Here is a 19,909-nt window from a genome sequence, read left to right on the forward strand (position 1 = left end):
TTTTATTTTATTTTATTTTATTTTATTTTATTTTATTTTATTTTATTTTATTTTATTTTATTTTATTTTATTTTATTTTATTTTATTTTATTATGGTTGCAGAAGACTTTAGCCTTGAAAGCATAAGAAAGTTATGTATCCAAGATTGAAAGAAAGGGTCAGAGGTAAACTAATATATTCCTGGAATGATAACTAGACAATGCTGCAAAACAAAAGCAAATATATTTTCCAAGTTTTTTTAAATGGTTACATATAATAATTTACATAGTATAAACAAACCACTTCCCTTTCAGTAAATTTAATATATCTGCCTTTGTTCAAATAAATGGAAATTTGTGATAAAGTTTTCCATAGGACTTCAGTATCACCCACTGCTCTGTGAATCGTGTTTATGCATATGGTTCTAACCATGGCAGGAGATTGTTCTGCACTTCTGGAAAGATAATGAAGAAACCATACACAGTCACAGTTCTTGATGGTAACCTGCAGACTAGATGCAGTCTGCCAGGTCAATTCAACTGACCCAGCCTGCTCTTTTCTCTTCTCTTTTGTTGGGATTAATAGCTTTTTCTTTATCAAATGGTCTACAGTACAAGGACTATTTTACTCAAAGCTTTTATTTTTTTTTAATTGTATAATGCCCTTACAACTGACTAGGTGATGACGACTGCTCATGCAGCCAGCCATGTGACTTTCATATGCCTAGAAGTACAGCTTCTGCCATGATTTCTCATTAATCCATCCCTTGGTCAGGACTACTTGCTCAAATGGGAATTTCATTCATGAGATAAATCATTTGCAGTTATGTGATAGCAAAAGGTTCAATACATTGTTGTGGACAAGCCAGTTTTGACTCAGGGAATTTATATTTAATTATGCTTAATTTAATTTATTACAAATTAACATAAAACTCTGATCACTTATACAGGAGTTAAGAAGAAAGAAGGCAGAATTAAACAAACACTTAATCAAACAGCTTTCTTTCCCTTTCTCCAGGCTCAACTTCTGTCAAACACCTATCCTCCCCCTTCCTTATGTCCATCTTAGTTCACCAGTGAAGTGAGAGGCAGCACAGGAAGTTGGGGACACGTGCTCTCATTCTGCTTCTTTGTTTTCTTCTGCTGTACTTCAGATCTTCCTATTTTCTCTCCTGCTGTTTCCTTTTTCAAGTTTTCATGTCACTCTGCTTATTAGTGTACCTGCTCTAGCGTGGGTCCCCTGGTGGTCTGCAGTTGCTCAGAGATGTCCCGCTACTGCAGAACAGGTCCTTCACAAGCTGCCAACCCCTCTGAGGTGTTCTTACTCCAGGACGGGTTGCCATCCCTTTGGCATGTGTTTTGGCATGTGAGAGGTTGTTTATACCAGCTTCAGAGCAGTCTGTGAGTGGCACATGATAGCTCATGATCTCCTCCCACACAGGTCACCACTACAGGCCCCTGCTACTTAAACATTTAGCTCTACATGTGTCCAAACATTACCTGTCTTCCTAGGAGGCTATATGACCTGAATGAAAATTACAGCATCACTCCAGGAGTATTTTTCATTCATTGTGTGCAGTGCAGCCCCATTACCACTATACGTGATTTCTGAGGTGCCATAGCTTTCTCTAACATACAAGGCCACTCCACCGCCTCTCCTTCCCTGTCTATCCTTCCTGAAGAGCTTGTAGCCATCAACTGCAGAAGTCCAGTCGTGTGAGGCATCCCACCACATTCCTGTATAGCTACCATGCCATAGTTCCCGTGCTGCATCGTGGCCTCAAGCTCCCCCTGTTTGTTGCTCATACTGCGTGCATTGGTATAGATGCACTTGAGATGAGCTAGCGAATCCAACATCTTTTTGTGAGTGTGGGCCCCGTTCCCTACCAGACCCTTCTCAGGTGCTTCCACAGTTCCTAAACATCTTTCCCTTCTCTCAAATGAAGTGGCAGAGGGAGAGCCCTCACCACTCCACCATCCTTCAAATCTTGGCATGCTTCCCTTGTGCTTATTCCTAAAAGGCCCAGTTATCTCCCCCTCCACCCTCATACCTCTCAATAAGCCCTGCTAACTCCTGCTCCAGAATCCTTTTCCCCCTCTGGGACAGCTGCATCCCACCTGTCTCATTTGTCACCAGCAGACCAGGTACCTTATAAACCTCGCCATGGGCAAAGAACCCAAAATTCCAGTGGTGGCACCAGTCTCTGAGACAGGTGTTAATCAGATATGTTTTACACCCTTTATCAGTGGTTTTCCCCTCCACTTGAGGGATTGATGAAAACACGACCTGAGCTCCTGAGCAATTAGCCACCCCAGTGCCTTGAAGTCCTTTTTTAGTTACTTTAGACTTCTCTCTACCACCTCATTGTTACCTGTCTGGATAATCAACAAAGGGTAGTTATCAGAGGGCCGCACCAGAGCAGCGTCTTTCCCTTTAGTATCTCTAACCCGAGCCCCAGGGAGGCAGTAGACCTCCCTATGTTATGGGTCTGGTCAACATATGGGCCCTGAAAAAAGACTGAAGGCTGCCATTTTACTGAGAGCACACAATAAGTAAACCAGACATGGCAGCCACGAACATCCATGGCTAGAGTTGTGCCAGACTCTTCTGTTGTCAGCAGGAAATACTCAATGCCATGTTAAAATTGACATTTTTCTCAGTTTTTTACAGGTTTTACTAATACTGTATTAATGGTTCCAATGAGATAAATGCTACAGGTGCACAAATAAATCGTGCCATTCACTGTAAGAGGCACAGTTTTTCTAGGGCTTTTTTTTTTTTTTTCTTCTCTGTTTTGAGAACTGCATTAAGAATAAATGTAATGCAAGCCACACATAACAACAATGTACTCCCATACTGCTTGAAACAGAATTTAGATTTAAGTATTCCATGGCAAAATTCAATGCGGTTTAAAACAGCTATAAACATTTAGAAAAATAGGTGTGTTCCTCTAAAGGTGACATGACCGACAGCCCAGATAAAGTGCCTCTATACCAATGGACTATTTCAGTTGGAATGGTTCTACAAAAATCATCTAGCCCAACTGTCTGATCAAGTTAGGGCAGATCAAGTCAAAGCATGTTATTAAAGGCATTATCCAGACGTCTCTTAAACACTGACATGCTTGGGGCATCAAAGACCATTCTAGGAAGCTTGTTGTAAACCAGGACATAATGTGTCATGGTAACATATAGGGAAATAATGCTAACAGTCCTAGATCTGCTCTCTGATTACACTTAGCAGCAACTGTGTGGCTATACATTTTATTCTTGTTGCAGATTAGATCAACTTAATTGTTAAAGTCACATTCATCTTTTATCGTTGCTCCCTTCTGTCTTTCTTCCACAGTCCTTACTCATATCCTAGTATGGTAACTTTTTTAATAGCCCTCTTTAAAATCTCATTTGACCTTATAAACTAATTCATGTATTTATATGGTAGAGCAAGTAAAGGAAGACAAGCATTAAAAACTCATAATTTTTTGGGTGGTAGAAAGGTCACTGCTATAGGGAAAGAACTCTGTACTGCTGCAGCCTCAGCTACATGAAAACACATGCTATTGTTTCTTAGGTGATGTCATAGCAGGAGAACAAGCATAAGATAAACCTGAAAAAAACATAATGTCCAATCTTCTAAAATGTGTTTGTTTCTAGCATATTTCAACATACCTGACCCTAATATTCTGAAAGACTGTATATTCTTTAAGTCTGATATTACAGATACCATTTATGTATTGTACGAAATACAAGGAAATGTGGTCATCTGAGAAACAGAAATGAAAGCACAGCTGACATATGCAGCTACAAAGAAGTTTTTGAGAAAGTGGCATTGAAAAAGCCATTAAATCTGTATAAAAGCTACAAACCTTATCTGTTGCTTGCTCAAACCAGAATTTGAAATAATGCAAGCAATAACCTTTTTTCCCCTCCAGCCTTCCTTCTAGCTTTTGCCTATAGCATTGACAACCTAGACTTCTCAAGCTGTACCACAAAGACATTCCATTTTCTATAGTAATTATCCTCCATCTTTAGTAAATGTTTCATACTGCTGTGAAACAAAATTGAAATCAACCCAGTGGAAAAGTGAACAGGGAAGAAGGTCAACCTGGAATAGAGGGCGATAAATAAAATGATTGACTTTGCAGACCAGATTACTGTGTTCAGTACAAGAGTGGATGTTATCCTCTGGAGTATTTAAAAGGCTAGCAAGCAGGCGGTCATCAGAAATATGATCACATGCTTCAAAGTAAGAGAGAAAAACCTTAAAATTATAGAGATTATTAAATACCACTAACTCATTAATCAATATGTGCATACATACATATGTGTATTGAATAAAGCTCTTAAGATATATTTTAAAAGATAGTAAAAAACCTGGATATTCAAATAGCTTAGTGATTTTCCTGAGACAAATAGAGTGGCTTTGCATGACTCATTTTCTGCTGCTGTGAGAACACTTCTTGTTTGTTAAAATCTATTTCTTAGTTACTAAAAAATAAATGTAGCCCAAATAAATGACTGAAATGAGGCATATCATTGTGCTCACCTGGAGACTTACTGTTCAACAGCAATGTATGTGTGTGTATATATATATAGACACATACAGCTAAGAGAATTGAGGTTTACTATCACTATGAATTCTTTAAAACCAGCAAAAAATAACTAAACAATTTATGCATATAAAAACCAAAATGAATAAGACACAAAGGTGTCATTCATATGCTGATAAAAACTCAAATGCTGTAAGTGGTTTTCTAATTCCAGAAGCTTATATTCCTCCTCTTTTGTGATTAATTGTGCATGATTTAAATTTTTAAATGCAAGTGATGTTTTTGATGTGTAAAAAGGGCAGGTACTGATATCTTGAGCTATACCCAAAATAGAGTGATATCTTTCTATAAACACAGAACTAAGAAGGCTTAAACACTCTCCAGAAGGTGTTTGAAGAGTCCCAACAAGCTCCTTATAACTATGGAAATATTCTTGAGGTGAGACAGTTTTTTCCATTAATTTGCTAAGTTAAACCATGACTCTACACCAATGTAATTTTTTTTTTTTTTAAAAAAAGTGAATCATGACAATATGTGTTAAACTATCCAAAATACATTTACACTTCAATTTAGTAAAGGTGAAAAGCTAGTATACAATAAAACACACTGTTTAATGACTGCCTCATTAAGCTTATTGGTTATATATGCCATACATCTAGTGAACTGCCCAGATGCCCCTTTGGGACTGCATTTGTTGCCTGTATCAGCAATGAACCCATAATCACTGCTCCAGGTGTCACCAGATTGCATTCTCTAAGACACATGGATCAATTTAGTGTACTAAGCTGCCTTAGCAGCATGCTAACAGACTTGGGCATGCTGTCTCATTCTTGCATTTCAACTGCAGTGTGCAGACATGCACATAATACCTACTCGAGTTCAGTTGTGTCAGGAAGGGACTTGCAAGTCTTACATCTGTCACGCACTCTTCAATGCTGAAACTGCCTCATGGTCTCTGCCATACCAATTTGCCCTCCAAGCTCTCCAAGAAGATAGAATTTTTTAGCAGCCTGAACAAAAACTTGAAACATCAAGAGCACTGAGCAATACTAATACAATTAAGCAAACTCCCCAAAACCTTAAGCTGAGCTATAGATACTCATGAAGTAAGCTTGAAAGTGTCTTGGCACTTTTACCCTCTCTTTATAGTATTACACTGAGGAATAGTGTGTGATGCAAAAGTATGGCAGTGTGCTCCCTCCCAGGCCCCCCACTTAAGCCGTAACCACTAGTGGTGGTTGTGATGGCTTCATCCAGTTTACTCCGAACTCTGGGAGATGGATGCCTGGATGTCTGGAATGGTGTCTTGCTGGTATGCAAATATGGCTATAAGTCAATCATCTTTATAAAAAGTAGACAGCCCAGGGCCTGCTGAGCTCTCCAGCACGGCAGTGGGCTGCATGCCAGGATCTCCCCTTGAGAAGGTACACCTCTCAAGGTTACTCCTCAAGACTGAGAGATTCCTTGCTACAACAGATTCTCGGTAAGTGATTAATAACATGATAAACATTGAAACCTCAGCTGAGCGATATAAAGGACTGATTGTGCATATAGAATCGTTTAGACATAGACCACTGACTGACCTAGGAGTGGATTCAGCCACACCTAGACTACTCACTGAGAAGGAGTTTAAAAAACAAGGGGGTCCTTTCTGAACATAATGACTCAACAGGAGAATCTCCCTGACAGTTTTGTCTGACCCTGTCCTCCACGCAGTAAATGCTCAAGTGTACCTTTTCATCGAATCTTGTTAAACCACCGTCATATTTACCACTGAACTTGTTATATCAATAAAGTGTATAGGTGATTCTCTCTTACAAGTGAGGTGCATGACTCCATCCGTGACAAGACAACCTAACTTCAGTTGAAGAATCTCTTGAAATTCTAAGTGGTAAAAACATATTGAAGCACAGTGATACTGTTTTGAGAACATTACGCTGCCTATACATATCAGGAACTGTGATTTTCGTAAGTACTTGAAAATACTTTCTTTTTCTTTTAGTTTATGTCTTGACAAGGCTGAAATGAACAGTGCTAAAGATTTTAGACTAATGTAACAAAGATTCTCATAACAGATCTTCTGATGTACTCATAAGTCAGTAACTGTCAGTATAGAACAAATCCCAAAATACATTTTTCTACTGTTTTTCTTAGAAAATTATCATTATTTTATGTTATAACTGTGATTGGATGGGTCAAAAATTAAATATAAAATAAATGTTAAGTATACAATTAAGTATAAAAAAGTACAAAATATTTTCTTTTTAATACCTGTTTCAGATACCTAGATATTTCTTCACCAGAACCACAAGACCTATTTTCTGTGTCATTTTAATGCCTGACTATAAATCAGAACTTGTTGGAATGTTGATATTGTGTAACAAATCTGCTGATCTATTGAATTCCAAAATGCAGCTAACAATCCTGAGTGAATTTCCAGTGCCCATTTCAAATGCTACCCAGCGGCAAGTCTTAACTTTCATCTCAGGGAAATCTGGCTTTAACAGAGATCAAATATGTGCCTCATCTGGTCCATAGCAGTCTAGCAACTATATCCAGCTCAATACAGAATACAAATGTTTATCTCCTTTTGCTCAAAATTTGATATAATAGTCACTGTGTTTAGAAAACAAGTTCTAATGTCTTGTCCCTACTCATTTTATACAAGCAAACCACTGGCTATATTTAATAGATATTTCTATCAGATAATTAAATTAAGTAGCTACAACCTGGCCGGCCACTCACAGAGAAGAGCTGTTTGTGTATGTGGATATAGATGCCAGCTTGGGCTGCAAGGGCCCCAAGATGATGAAGTTGAGGAACTGACAGAAGGTTGGAATTAAGGTTTGGCATATTCATGAAGTTGGTACATTGAGTCTCCTAAGGAACAGGCATGAAGGGGAAGGATACTGGTGGGGTTTTTTTTTAGAGAGATTTGAGAGCCATGGAACAAATTATCTGATTGTGAGGGAAGACTAGGAATTTGGCCAGAAAGCCTGTAGGGCTAGACAAGAAGCTTTTCAAACAATTTAAACACAAAAAGGGCACATACCACAAGTGGAGGCAAGGACAGATAATAAATCAGGAGTATGACAGTATTGCTCAGCTACTTAGAAACAAAAATCAGCAAAGTCAAAGTCCAGCTGGAGCAAAACCTAGCAAGGGACATTAGGGAAAGAGTCTACAGATTTGCTAATTATAAAGGGAAGTTTAAAATATATATGGGTATGTTGATCCATTGAGGGGAAGGAGGGGGAGGCGTGGACAACCTGATTTAAGTATTGAATGCCTTTTTTGCCTTGAGTTCACACTCCTTACTATGTACTTCTACAGTCTGAGGAGGACATGAACACTCAGCAGTAAGGGAGCAACAGATTACAGACTACTGAGAGAGGCTGGACATATTCAAGTCCATGTGGCCACATAGGATTCACCGGAGACAACTGCCATTGTGAATCCAGTCGACCATCCAGAGAAGTCCCTGATGGCTGGAAAAAGGTTAAGACTACACCCATATTTCAAGAAATACTTTAAGACTATGAAGAAATAATACACTATGTGAGACTGGCACCAGTGTCTTCCACCAAAAGCTGGCATCTTTACCTTGGTAAACAAAGTGGAATCCCCTGGCTGATGCCCCACTCTTAGCACTGAATCGCAGAAGAATTTGATTAGATGTAGCCAAAGGCAATGTCTCTCCTACAAATGAAAACAGAAAATAAATTAAATATGGAAAACAGAAACAGCAGTTACAAGTCTTCAGTATGTAATCAAAGATACTGTTAAAATACATAGTTTTATGTTTTCTTTTATACTTAAGGAAAATGTAAATAACAGTGTATAAAATTAAATTTGTTATAGGAAGTTTGAAAACTTGTAAGCATAAAAAGACTTCATGATTCAACAACATAAACTTTCTGACATTTACTGCAGCTGTTGGATCTAAAGCACCAATGAACTACTTGTCTGGGAACCCTACTGCCATCTGGGGCCAAAATCATTAGAAGAATCTTTGGTAAACTTTTTTCTGTGCCTGTAAGTTTTACCTTGCCTTGCAAAACACATTAAACAATTAAAAGATTTTGAAAAACGCCACAGGGGATGTTCATATGATGTTTATCATTTCAAAACTGAAACTGAAATGAGAGCAGATTCATGACTCGTTTTATGTAGTTGCTGCAATAAAATACATGGTCATATATGAACTATATTACATTAACTTTCTAGTAGCATTTCAAATTTTATATATTGACTTGAGGATTAATAAAGATTTTAATGTACTTTATCTCCTGAGATACCTATCTACAGTCATGATAAAAGTTCAGTAATAAATCAATACAGATGAAATTACAGTACTTTTACACTGCAAGGATGTCACTCCATATGACAATGCTTTTTATTGTCATTGGATTGTATCAACCCATATTTTAGGAAATTCTACTGAAATGAATGCTAATTCACTAATTTAAAATATCTTAGATAACTGGGTAAATAGGATTCACAATTATTTAACTTTGATTAGATTTATATTATTTATAACGATTCCACATCACCAAATCCTATCCTAAACCAATGTAAATGGCACAAATAATAAGTAAAAATCATGAGTTTAAATTCCATTCAGTGATTTTTAAATGTCTGCTTTTAAATTAGTTTCAAGTTTTTTAATATGTTTGATGCAGTAAAATTGGGTGCTTAGATGAGTTGTCAAATTGAGCCATTAAAAAGCAAATATTTTGTTGCTGAACTCTTGCCAGTAATTAAATTAAACAAATTTTAAAATTAATTTGTGAACTCTTACTATGACACAAATAGCTAAGATTTGCCAGAGGAAAAAAATAGGCTGAATTTCTCAAATAATGTTTTCTTCAAATCAAATAGATATGTTGCATTTTTTTAATATCAAGTATTTCTCCAGTTATTCAAAGTGAAAACCAAGAAGCCATGAAAAGCCCTGAAATGAAAAAATCTTAAACTCACATATAAGCTCTCCTAAATACTAGGAGTGTATGAGAAAACACATTTATAGCTGCAGAAATATATTTATTATCCACTTGAGATGAACATAGTCATTATATATGCATACATTGAAAAATCTGGCCATGCTGAAATCCATATAAGTTTGATTATGATTTCACAGGGTCAACATTTTTCTGTAGTTACCTGAATGCAACAGCTGGCCTACTTTTAGTCTAAGTACATGTTTGCATACAGATAATTGCATTTTGTGAATACAAGTAATTTGTGTTTAAATTCGACATTCAGAAAATGTAGATGTGTAATTCAGAGTTTAGGTGCAGAGAAGATAATTATACCATCCAATCTGCCCTCTTACATAAAGATCTAAGAATTTTATTCAATTATTTCTGCACTCATCTCAATGATCAGTTCTTGCCTAAACCATATGTTCCAGAAGAGTGTTGTGATTAAAAGGTTTAGAAGGGTCTTCCACTGGCATCCTGTTCTAGTGACTTTATTATTATATTTTGAAATTAAATTCATAACATTCTCTTGATTTTTTTTTTTTTTCCATGCTGAGCTATGTAAGAAATATATACTACTTTTCTTTATTACTTACCTGAGTGGGATCCAGACAGTGAACTAAGAAGTCTAGCATTAGAGTTTTCTCCATCAAATAATTCTGCCACATCATTCAAAGCTGTCTGAAAATAGGCAAATTGTCCAAACACAACTATATTTAAAAAAAAAAAAAAAAAGATAAAAAATAGAAGATAAAACAGGAACCTAGTTTTTAAAAACAAATTTAATGAGATATTTTTGCTTGTTTTAGTTACCAGTGTATTAATTAATTGTCTACCATGATAAAACATCTGCATTAAATGTAAGTAATAAGAATCTGATGTGCTTTTCATTAATTCCTGATTTTTTTTATTTTAAAACAAAGATAATTAAATCCCTCTTTCCCCAAAAATGTGCTCTCTAGTCAAACAAGTCTTGTTTCTTAATGCATAGTTACCTATGAGAATAAGAAAATGGAATAGCTACAAAGGAAAGTTTTTTACCAAAATTTCATTACCAGTCTTAGAAACTATTAAAGGATCATCTATTGTCACACATGACTAGTTGTTTTTCCAGCTTTAATCTGAGGATTATATTTTAACTTATTTGGCTATTTTTGTAACTTTGTATTAGTACTTATTTTACCAGAAAGAATATAAACCTAATCAACTACCAAAAATATCAGTTTATTACTGATTTTTACATATTGCTATGCTTAATTTGTACTTCAGCTATAAGTAATTTAAGGTGTATTAACAAATAAATCATTTAACTATACAACATAACTCCCTAGTAAATATCAAGTGGTTCACTGAATTAAAATATCAGCTAGCAATAGAAGCATGAAGTAAACCAGTAAAGTCAAGACAATAAAAATATTAATCACTCTAGCCACCCGTGTTTTATTGATAAGAGAGAAATCTGTTTTAAAATTGTACCTATTCCAGTCTCTATATAAACCACTGGTCTTCAGAGCAGTACAATTTCTGTACTGATTGTATTTTCCAACTTCTTGTAAAGTTGTTAAATTTTGTAACACTTTTTTTTTCTTTTTTTTTTTTCTTTTTTTTTTTTTTTTCAACAAATAGTGTAATCCAACCTCCTGATTTTTAAAAGCAGGGCTAACTTTGAGGTTAGATTAGGTTGCCCACGTCTCTTTCTAAGAAAATTTTGAAAATTGACAGAAATTCTTCTTCGAGCTACCTGTACTTAATTGCTGTCATGGTGAACAATGTTTTCCCATGTCCAGTTAGAATTTGTTGTGCTACAACTTGTGACTATTGACACTTGTTTTCTTCCTGCATACTTCTGGAATGAAGGGCCTTCCTTCACTTATCTTCTCCCAGCTGAACTTCCTTCAACTTTTCTTTGTACTGTGCTTCAGTCTCCGAACCATCTTGCTGGCTCTCTGTTGGACTTTTTCTAGTTTAGCAATGTGTGCCTTGTAATTTGGAACCATAAAACTGTAGACATAGTTTCCAGATGCTACTTCATGAAGGCTATGAAGAGGGAAACAGCACCTTCTCTCAACTAGCCAGCTGCATCCTTACTAATGCAGACTAGTGAGCAGTTATTCTTCACTGCTGCAAGAGGATCCTTTTTACAAGCTATTATCAACTAAAGTTACCACAATGTTATTCGATCCTCAAACCTATTAGATCTGCCAAAATAAATCTTTTTTTAAAGAAAATTTATTTAATGAATGAAAAAGGATCTTAAGTTGTGTCCATGGCCAGTACTTTCAAGTAACTTTTCAATCCGGCTCTCTTCAAGTCAGGACCAACATGAGATCCAGTATAGAGAAATAATTTTATCAGGTACTTGCCAAGCATTGTAAATGCTAGCTATAGATTCCACTTGTGTCAGTTTGTCTTTCTAATAGATAAGAATAAAAATATTTGTTTAGATGGCTGGGGAAACAGTTGCATCATTTTTAAATAGTATATGGAAAAATATGGATTTTTGAGCATTATTTATTAAAATCTAAACTCTGATAATATCAAATTTTTCAATATACTAATTAAATGGAAAAAAAAACCAAACCAAACCAAAACAAAACAAACCCACAGTGTAATTAATCTTACTTTAAAGAGCTTCACAACTACTGACATGGGCATAGAGATATATTTCATGTTCTTGATCAGGAATTCTAGTGAAAAATATTGTGTAATAAAGGCTCTAATTGGATAAATGTCTATCTGTAAAGCCCCAATAGCATTTAACTGTAACTGCTGCCTTGGGGACCTAGTCACTCTGAATGACCTGACAGATCCTTTCTCTAGGATGCAGCCACTTGTACTTCTAGTTATTTTCTTGCATTCTATAAAATTCTAGCAGTGAAAAAGAATTACATACTATGAAGTCTCACTTTCACTTGTAGAAAAATCAAAACTATAATAAAGAATATAGAGTAATTTAAAACTTTCCTGTAGTAGAAATCTCAAGGATTTGTGTTACTCTCACCCCTAAAACATCAATGAATAATTTTATATGATAGAGGGTTTTTTAATTAGGAGAAAAACCTAATCAAAATATATTGTATTGGATAATTATTTAAACATAGTTGCGCAAATATATTTCTTTTATTCTGAAGAAATGCTTCTCAAATGCAAGAACTTTCTAAAACATGATGAAAATTGAATTAATGACTTTTTACTACAAAACTGTGAACAAAATTGTGAACAAAAACATTTTGTCTCAAATAATAATAATAAAGACTAGTAAGTAAGAGTTCAGTACTAGAATGACACTGAATTATTAGCATGTTTAATAAACTTTTCCTAAGCTCTCAACCTATAAATGTCTAATTGCTTCTGTCATCAGCTTTCCAAATTCCTCAGTGAAAAAACTGTTGCGTCCTTACAGGTTTTGTTGCGTATAGAAACTACCTATGCTATTGCTATTTGCCTGGACTTGAATTAGAGAAACCTGCTTTGCAGAAAACCATGCCCTACATATAGTTGCAGAAGTTTTAGAGATTTTGTCCAAGTATTTTGACACATTGAAATATTCAGTTTTGTGATTTTTCACAAACGTTTCTGGTACTTTTCTGTAAAATTGCTTTATTTTCCTCCATTGTACTTGTTAAATGTGGTTCTACTTGCCCTTGTTAAAACATGAAAAAACAAAGCTAAAATACATGAGAACACCTGATGCTTGTTTTTTGACAACTGATTTTACTGTTCAAGAAGCTTGAATGAATGATTATCCTGTGATGATGAATGATCTACTCAATGAGAGCATCCAGGGTACGCTTGGATAGCAGACACAGATGGCTTAGCTGAAGTCTATTGATAAGTCTTGGGATAAGTAAAAGGTCAAAACCCTAAAATAAATTTCTGTGTCAAGAATACATTTATTTTAGATAAGCAATTTGCAATATATTGAAAATCTAAGGTCACTGTTACACATGAAGGACATTTGAACAGTAGAACAGTGCTAATGATTGATAAATGAGTAGAAGAAAATCTTACCAAATTCCTTAGGTACAGTTATTGAATAATGGCAAGTCTGTCCAGCAGTGTAATTATGAGGATAACTTGGTGATAAAACCACTCCCTCTGATCCAGTGTACTGTCCTCCACATGGTGCTGGAAAAAGAGAGAAACGTGTTCTGTTAATTAGAGTTGTCTGTATTAGTTTAGTCTGAATATGAAAACCTAAAGATTACAAAATGACAGTTTAGTGCTTTTGCTTTTGTTTGATTTTCCTATAATGACATATCCAATGGTGCTTAGGATATAATTTTTATTAAAATTTAATTAAAATTAGAATACATGAGAGTTTTATTTGACTACAGGTATTTATATAGAACTAAAAATATAAATTATTTAGTTGGGAGAAACTTTAAATACAATTTAGGTGGGTTGTTGTTTGTTATTTGTTGTTTTGTTTTTTGTTTTTTTTTTTAAATTTGAATATATGTGTATATCTCCCTATCTATGTAAATGTAAAAAAAAGCTCAGGAAAAAAAAAAAAACAAAACAAAACAAAACAACCAAACACAAAAACAAAAACAACATGATAATGCATAAATGGCACAACACAATTATCTTGGAACTCAGAGGAATATATAGATGTGCTAACAGTACCCTGCACAGAATGCCATGGATTCTGCTTTTTGAATGTATGCTTGAGTTGCCTTGCTTTTCATAACTTCCTAGATGATTATTAAAAGAGCATATAGTTTACACTTATAAAAAATATTTTTATTCATATGTATATAAAACAGAACAGAAAGAGTAAGAGAAACTCCTTATAGCTACCAAAGTTAGAAGGGATATTAAGGGCAGTGGAGCCCTAAACTTCAGGCCTAGTCAGGCATTATATAAGTAGCAGTTCTGCCCATATCATGAGAAAAAAATGATCAGTGCAAGCACGGTATGTTCCTTCCATGTATGGGCAGTAAATGTGGCATGGTAAGGGACTGCCAGATTTACCGATTGTAACTGAAAGCATTACATCACAGGAAGGCTGTGTCTCAAGAACTTCTCAGGAAAAGTCAAAGCAGGATGTAGATGGAAAGGATATGTGCTTTTTGAGAAATAGCAAACACAAGGACTGGATAACTTTTAAGTTAAAATATCTCTTTCTGTTGGATATTGAGTAAATACATTTCTATAAGTTGAAAACAAAGTATCACTGTCACTCTTCTCAACTTTTGAGAACTAATGGAAAGACTTACCTTCCTATCAAAATCTTCATTAAAATGTAAGTCTTATGATAATGATATTAGTTATATGCAATCCAGTGTTTCTTTTTCTTTTTTTTTTTGTCAAATGATTTCATCAAACACTACTAAAAACTATAGATTTTACAAGAATAAAAGATTGTGATACACTGCTATTTTACCCAAGAAGCCAATAAAGATATTATTTTAAAAATAAATAGATAAATTAAATTATTTAAAAAACCACACATAGAATAGTCACATTACTTTTGGTTTTAAGCAAAGAAAAGAACAATGAATAATCTAAACAATTACTTTTTACCATAAGGAACAAAGTAAACCGAAGTTACTTTGCTGTGGGAATTTTACATATAGCAGATTACATTTTAACAACTTCCTGGAAGGTAGCTGATGGTCTGGGGCTGTCAAAAGACCCTGCTACCAGCTCCTGGCTCTGCTGACCCAGCTCATGTGATGTAGGACTGTGCCGACTGAGTGAGGGCACAGCCTGTGCTTTGGCCATCCTCGGCTCATCTGCCCCTGTGAAGACCTGCTGTTTCTGCTCCCTGACAGCAACTGGGCTTTTAAATCACACTTGAAGTATTTCTACAAGTTTAACTTCCTTATACAGACAGCAATTAATACTACATATCTGTATCTTCTCTTAGCTTCTTATACGAATTCTTAAAAAGTCCAACATAATGATAGAAGATGAGACATTTAATCTATCAGTAGACTGAATAGGATATATGGCTGAGGAGAAACTCAAGTATCACAAAGAATTGGTCCATGACATGAATTTAAAATCTTTGTATTTCTTTTTCTTCTTTGTTGAGGATACCAGAAACTAAGCCACAAAGTCTATCTTCTAGTTTCCAGATGAAATACATTATGAACATTTCACTGGATTTAAAGTATATCACTTATGCTTAATTTAATATAATACAAATTCCAAAGTTATGGAGTTGTAAAAATGTTCCATTCTAAAATGTGTTTTCCTGTTTTGGGGTATGTTTTTAATAATATCTATGATAATATCTTCATAGTATATTCAGTCTGTAGGGAAAGCCCATGAGTGCTTAGACTAAAAAAGATGCATGGAAAGTTCTCTTCTAGATTAAGGCTGTAAGATTTATCAGTGTAGTTCTGTGTCAGTTAAACACATCCTGAACAGAACTCTGCTCTGACTATAAGTAGTATTTGTTTTAGTGAGCAAAACCTACATTTTCAGATGATGTATTTTAATAACGTCATTAAAGATTGTGAAATTAATAATGAAAAAAGTATGTCCGGGACTTTCCATTAGTGTTTCAGAATATACCTACTGGCAGTTGCCAACTGTTACCTAGATAAATACTTTTTTTTTGTTTTTTTCATCATGTCTGACTGTAAAATGCTACCTCAAACAAACAAACAAACAAACAAACAAACAAACAGTAGAAACCACAACACAAAGAAATTAAGTTGAATTAATTAACTTAGGGTAATTTATTTTAAGAACTAAGTACATAAGAGCTTCTTAAGATTTACTATACAGCACTCATTTTAGGTTCTTTTCCATTTTTCATGCTTCAAAATTTGTAATGTTTTTTCATAGAATATTTTAAAGAAGTTAAAAAAGACAATTAACTATCAGTATAAATAAAGAAGTATAAACTCAGAATATAGTGATAAAATTACATCATGAACATTGATGTTTTCAGTTTTGATTAGGTTAATCTGTATATTACAAGAAGGCTTATGAGACATCAAAAGTGATCCTGAGTGTATTTTGGTTCTGGGCTGCTAGAGGACTTCTACCCTTAAAATTATGTGTAAATATGTTTTATATAATAGATCTGTATTTCATATTTATATTCAAACATAAAATAATTTATTTTGTTTACAATTTCCACTCACATCATTGTTCTTTATATTATTAGTGTCTCAATTTTACTCAAAAGGATTCTTTACCCTACTTCCTTTGGATCTTTAGTACAGCCATCATTACAATGATCCCTGATTTACATGGATCCAAAGAGCTCAGTAATTTGTGGTTCCATTATAACCACAATATGAGATTTTTGTCCTCATAAATCAGACTTATTTAAGACTCCACAAAGGAGTATAAATAGATAAATATTTATTTATCTATTATGATTTACTCCATACTAGAGACACAAGTGTAGCAGCCATGTAAATGATACTTTAAAAACCTCCACACCTTAATGAAGTCATATGTGTTTTAAAATAAAACACACAGTAAGCCCTACTCGATAAATAGACTTAAAGTACTTTCACAAGTATGTATTCCAATTTAGTTTTACTCATATTAACAGTGACAAGATACCTAATCTTCCAGTTAGTAATTTCTACTTCTTTAAACACCCAGTGTTACTTAGAATAGATATCACAAGCATCTCAGTACTGCATTAATTGTCACCTTGGAATAAGAATTATGCTTACTGATGTAGAAAATTAAAATGATGTCTCAGAGCTATGGCTAACTCATTTATCCTCTATCCCTTGTTTCAGCATTTGTATTATATAAAACCAGAACAATTTTAACAAATCAAAAGAAAGTTACATATATTAGTAATTGCCAATAAAACACTAAATGATTTATGCTGTAAAACAATCTCCTGTAAAATTTTAGAATTTTAATTATCTATTGGATGATCCTCAATATGAACTCAGTGTGAGATACTGATGCCTGTTTTGTTAAAATACAGGTATTCTTTTAGGAGCTCTGTCAGTCTTTTCTAGACCTTTATTTCTGGGTGTAAAAAACAGGATTCAAAAGAACATATCCCCTAATTTTTGATTTAATCTTTTATAAACTGTTATAATAATAGATAGTATTTTAATATAAAATTATTTCTTAAGAAATAGGATGTTCATTCTGATTTAAATAATTAAATAATTTTTGATTTTGAAATTTTAATTTTAATTTTGTGTCAAAGACACAGAAAGCTGAAAAGATGATATAAGTGTTTCAGCTTACAAGGTAAACCACAGGTCATTTTTGTTTTTCTACACTATTCAATGTTTTATAACAACTTCTTAAATAATACAAAATATAATTCTACAAGTGTACTTTCATATGGTTTTAAAGGGAAACTATTGCAATGTTGCAGCAAAAGCTGCATTCTGTGCTCTTCATAAGTAAAACAATCATCCTGCTGCTTCATGTGCTCCAAATCTTCACCATATGGAGGGAAAAACACCTTGTTATGTTTCTTTAAAATATTTTAAAAAACAAAGTTACTGAATCAACAGCTCCTGATTAAAAAAAAAAAAAAAAATCTGTCCTAATTCCTCTTTACTGTGATGGTGGTCAACAAGCTGAATATAAGTCAGCGATGCGCCCTTCCAGCGAAGGTGGCCATCAGCCTCTTGAGCTAAGTATTAGGAAGATCATTTGCCAAAACATCAAGGGAGATGATCTTTCCACTCTACTCAGCACTGGTGAGGCTACAGCCTAAGTACTGTGTCCAGTTCTGGGCTCCCCAGTACAAGAAATATATGGACTTAGTGGAGTAAGTCCAATGAAGAGCCACGAAGGTGATTGCTTGGTGCATCTGTCATATGAACTGATGCTGAGAGAGCTGGCACTGTTTAGCCTAAGAAATAGGAGGCTTGGAGGGGATCTTATCAATGTGCATAAATACTTGATGGGAAGAAATGAAGAGGAAGGAGCCAGGCTCTTCTTAGTAGAATCCACTCACAAAACAAGAGGCAATGATCACAAATGAAAATGCCTGATGTTCCATCCAAACACAAGAAAATACTTTTCTATTATGAGAGTAGTCAAATACTGGCACAGGTTGCCCAGAAAGGTTGTGGAGTCTCCATCCATGTAGACATTCAAAGCCCAACTGGACACAGTCCTGGGCGATCTGATCTAGATGACCATGCTTGAGCAAGGAGGTTGGAGTAGGTGATATTTAGAGATATGTTCCAACTTTAGTGATGATATGCACAGGAGTCATCCAGGAGATGAACTAATTACAGTGTAGCTTTAAGGACCATCCAGGCAGCAGGGTCAGAAGCAGAACTCTAAACAAGTAAATATAACGTAATTTAGGCTGAGAGTAAAGGCCCAAGGCTGAGTTTAAAGAGATCTCCTGGGCCTTTGGGCAGGGCTTGTAAGTGAAGATCCTAGCTAAAGCTGGTCTGGGCGATTAAGACCTGTCTCTGCTCTCAGGGACATTCTTGAAGGTATTAAATTAAAATCTACACAAATTGATACTTTAATACCCCATGTTTGAAATTAATAATAATATTAACAATAAGAATAATAATAGGTGCATATAAAATATTTAATAATGATAGGTATATAACAATAATATTATAAATAATAAAAATGTGCCTAGAGTAATTTATTTTTTTGTGGGAAAATCTGATTAGCATGCAGCTGTTGACCTGTTGCTCTAAATTGAAAGGCTTGGAAATAAATTATGCACACATTTGCATTATTCTGGGTTTGCTGTTTCATTGATAAACTACTGTTTTTTCTTTACAGAATGGTTATACAACCTCCATACCTTTCCTTAAATTCTGTGGATATCCTGTCCACCTCTGAAAAGGTAAGTTTAAATTATATATACATATGTGTGCATATAACTGTGTTCATGTGAGTGTATATATATATATATATATATACACATATATATATATATATATATATATATCTATATGAAAATAAAAATGTGTGTGTCTGTGTGTGTGTATGTATAGGCATATATTAGCACTTGTGAGACCACATCTCAAATACTGTGTTAAGTTTTGGGCCCCTCTCTACAAGAAAGACATTGAGAGTCTGCATCACATTCAAAGAAGAACAATGAAGATGGTGAAAGATCCAGAGAACAAGTCTTGTGAGGAGCAGCTGAGGGAACTGGGGTTATTTAGCCTGGAGAAAAGGAGGCTTAGATGAGGCCTTATTGCTCTCTACCTAGTAAGGTGGGTGTCAGTCTCTTTTCTCAAGTAACAAGTGAGAGGACAGGGGGAAACAGCCTCAAGTTGCACCAGGGGAGGTTTAGACTGGATATTAGGAAAAAATCCTTCATTGGAAGCGTTGTCAAGCATTGGAACAAGCTGCCCAGGGAAGTGGTTGAGTCACCATCTGTGGAAGTATTTAAAAGACTGTGATGGTTTGACTTTGGCTAAATGCCAGGTATCCACCAAGTTGCTCTGTCACTTCCCCACCC

The 19,909-nt window shown here is 34.8% G+C and overlaps 1 protein-coding gene across 1 annotated transcript in view; it reads right to left on the reverse strand.

Annotated features, from left to right (window-relative positions):
* Positions 1-19,909, reverse strand: part of CSMD1 (CUB and Sushi multiple domains 1) — a 1,016,265-nt gene that overhangs the window by 188,429 nt on the left and 807,927 nt on the right. The window contains exons 32-34 of the mRNA XM_026844050.1: positions 13,522-13,638; positions 10,107-10,220; positions 8,132-8,227 (exon numbers count right to left, since the gene is read on the reverse strand). Of these exons, the coding sequence (XP_026699851.1) occupies positions 8,132-8,227; positions 10,107-10,220; positions 13,522-13,638 (327 nt within the window). The remainder of the gene's footprint in view (positions 1-8,131; positions 8,228-10,106; positions 10,221-13,521; positions 13,639-19,909) is intronic.

The sequence above is a fragment of the Athene cunicularia genome (genome assembly GCF_003259725.1).
Source record: "Athene cunicularia isolate RWA chromosome 3 unlocalized genomic scaffold, athCun1 chr3_part1, whole genome shotgun sequence".
NCBI classification, from domain to species: Eukaryota; Metazoa; Chordata; class Aves; order Strigiformes; family Strigidae; genus Athene; species Athene cunicularia.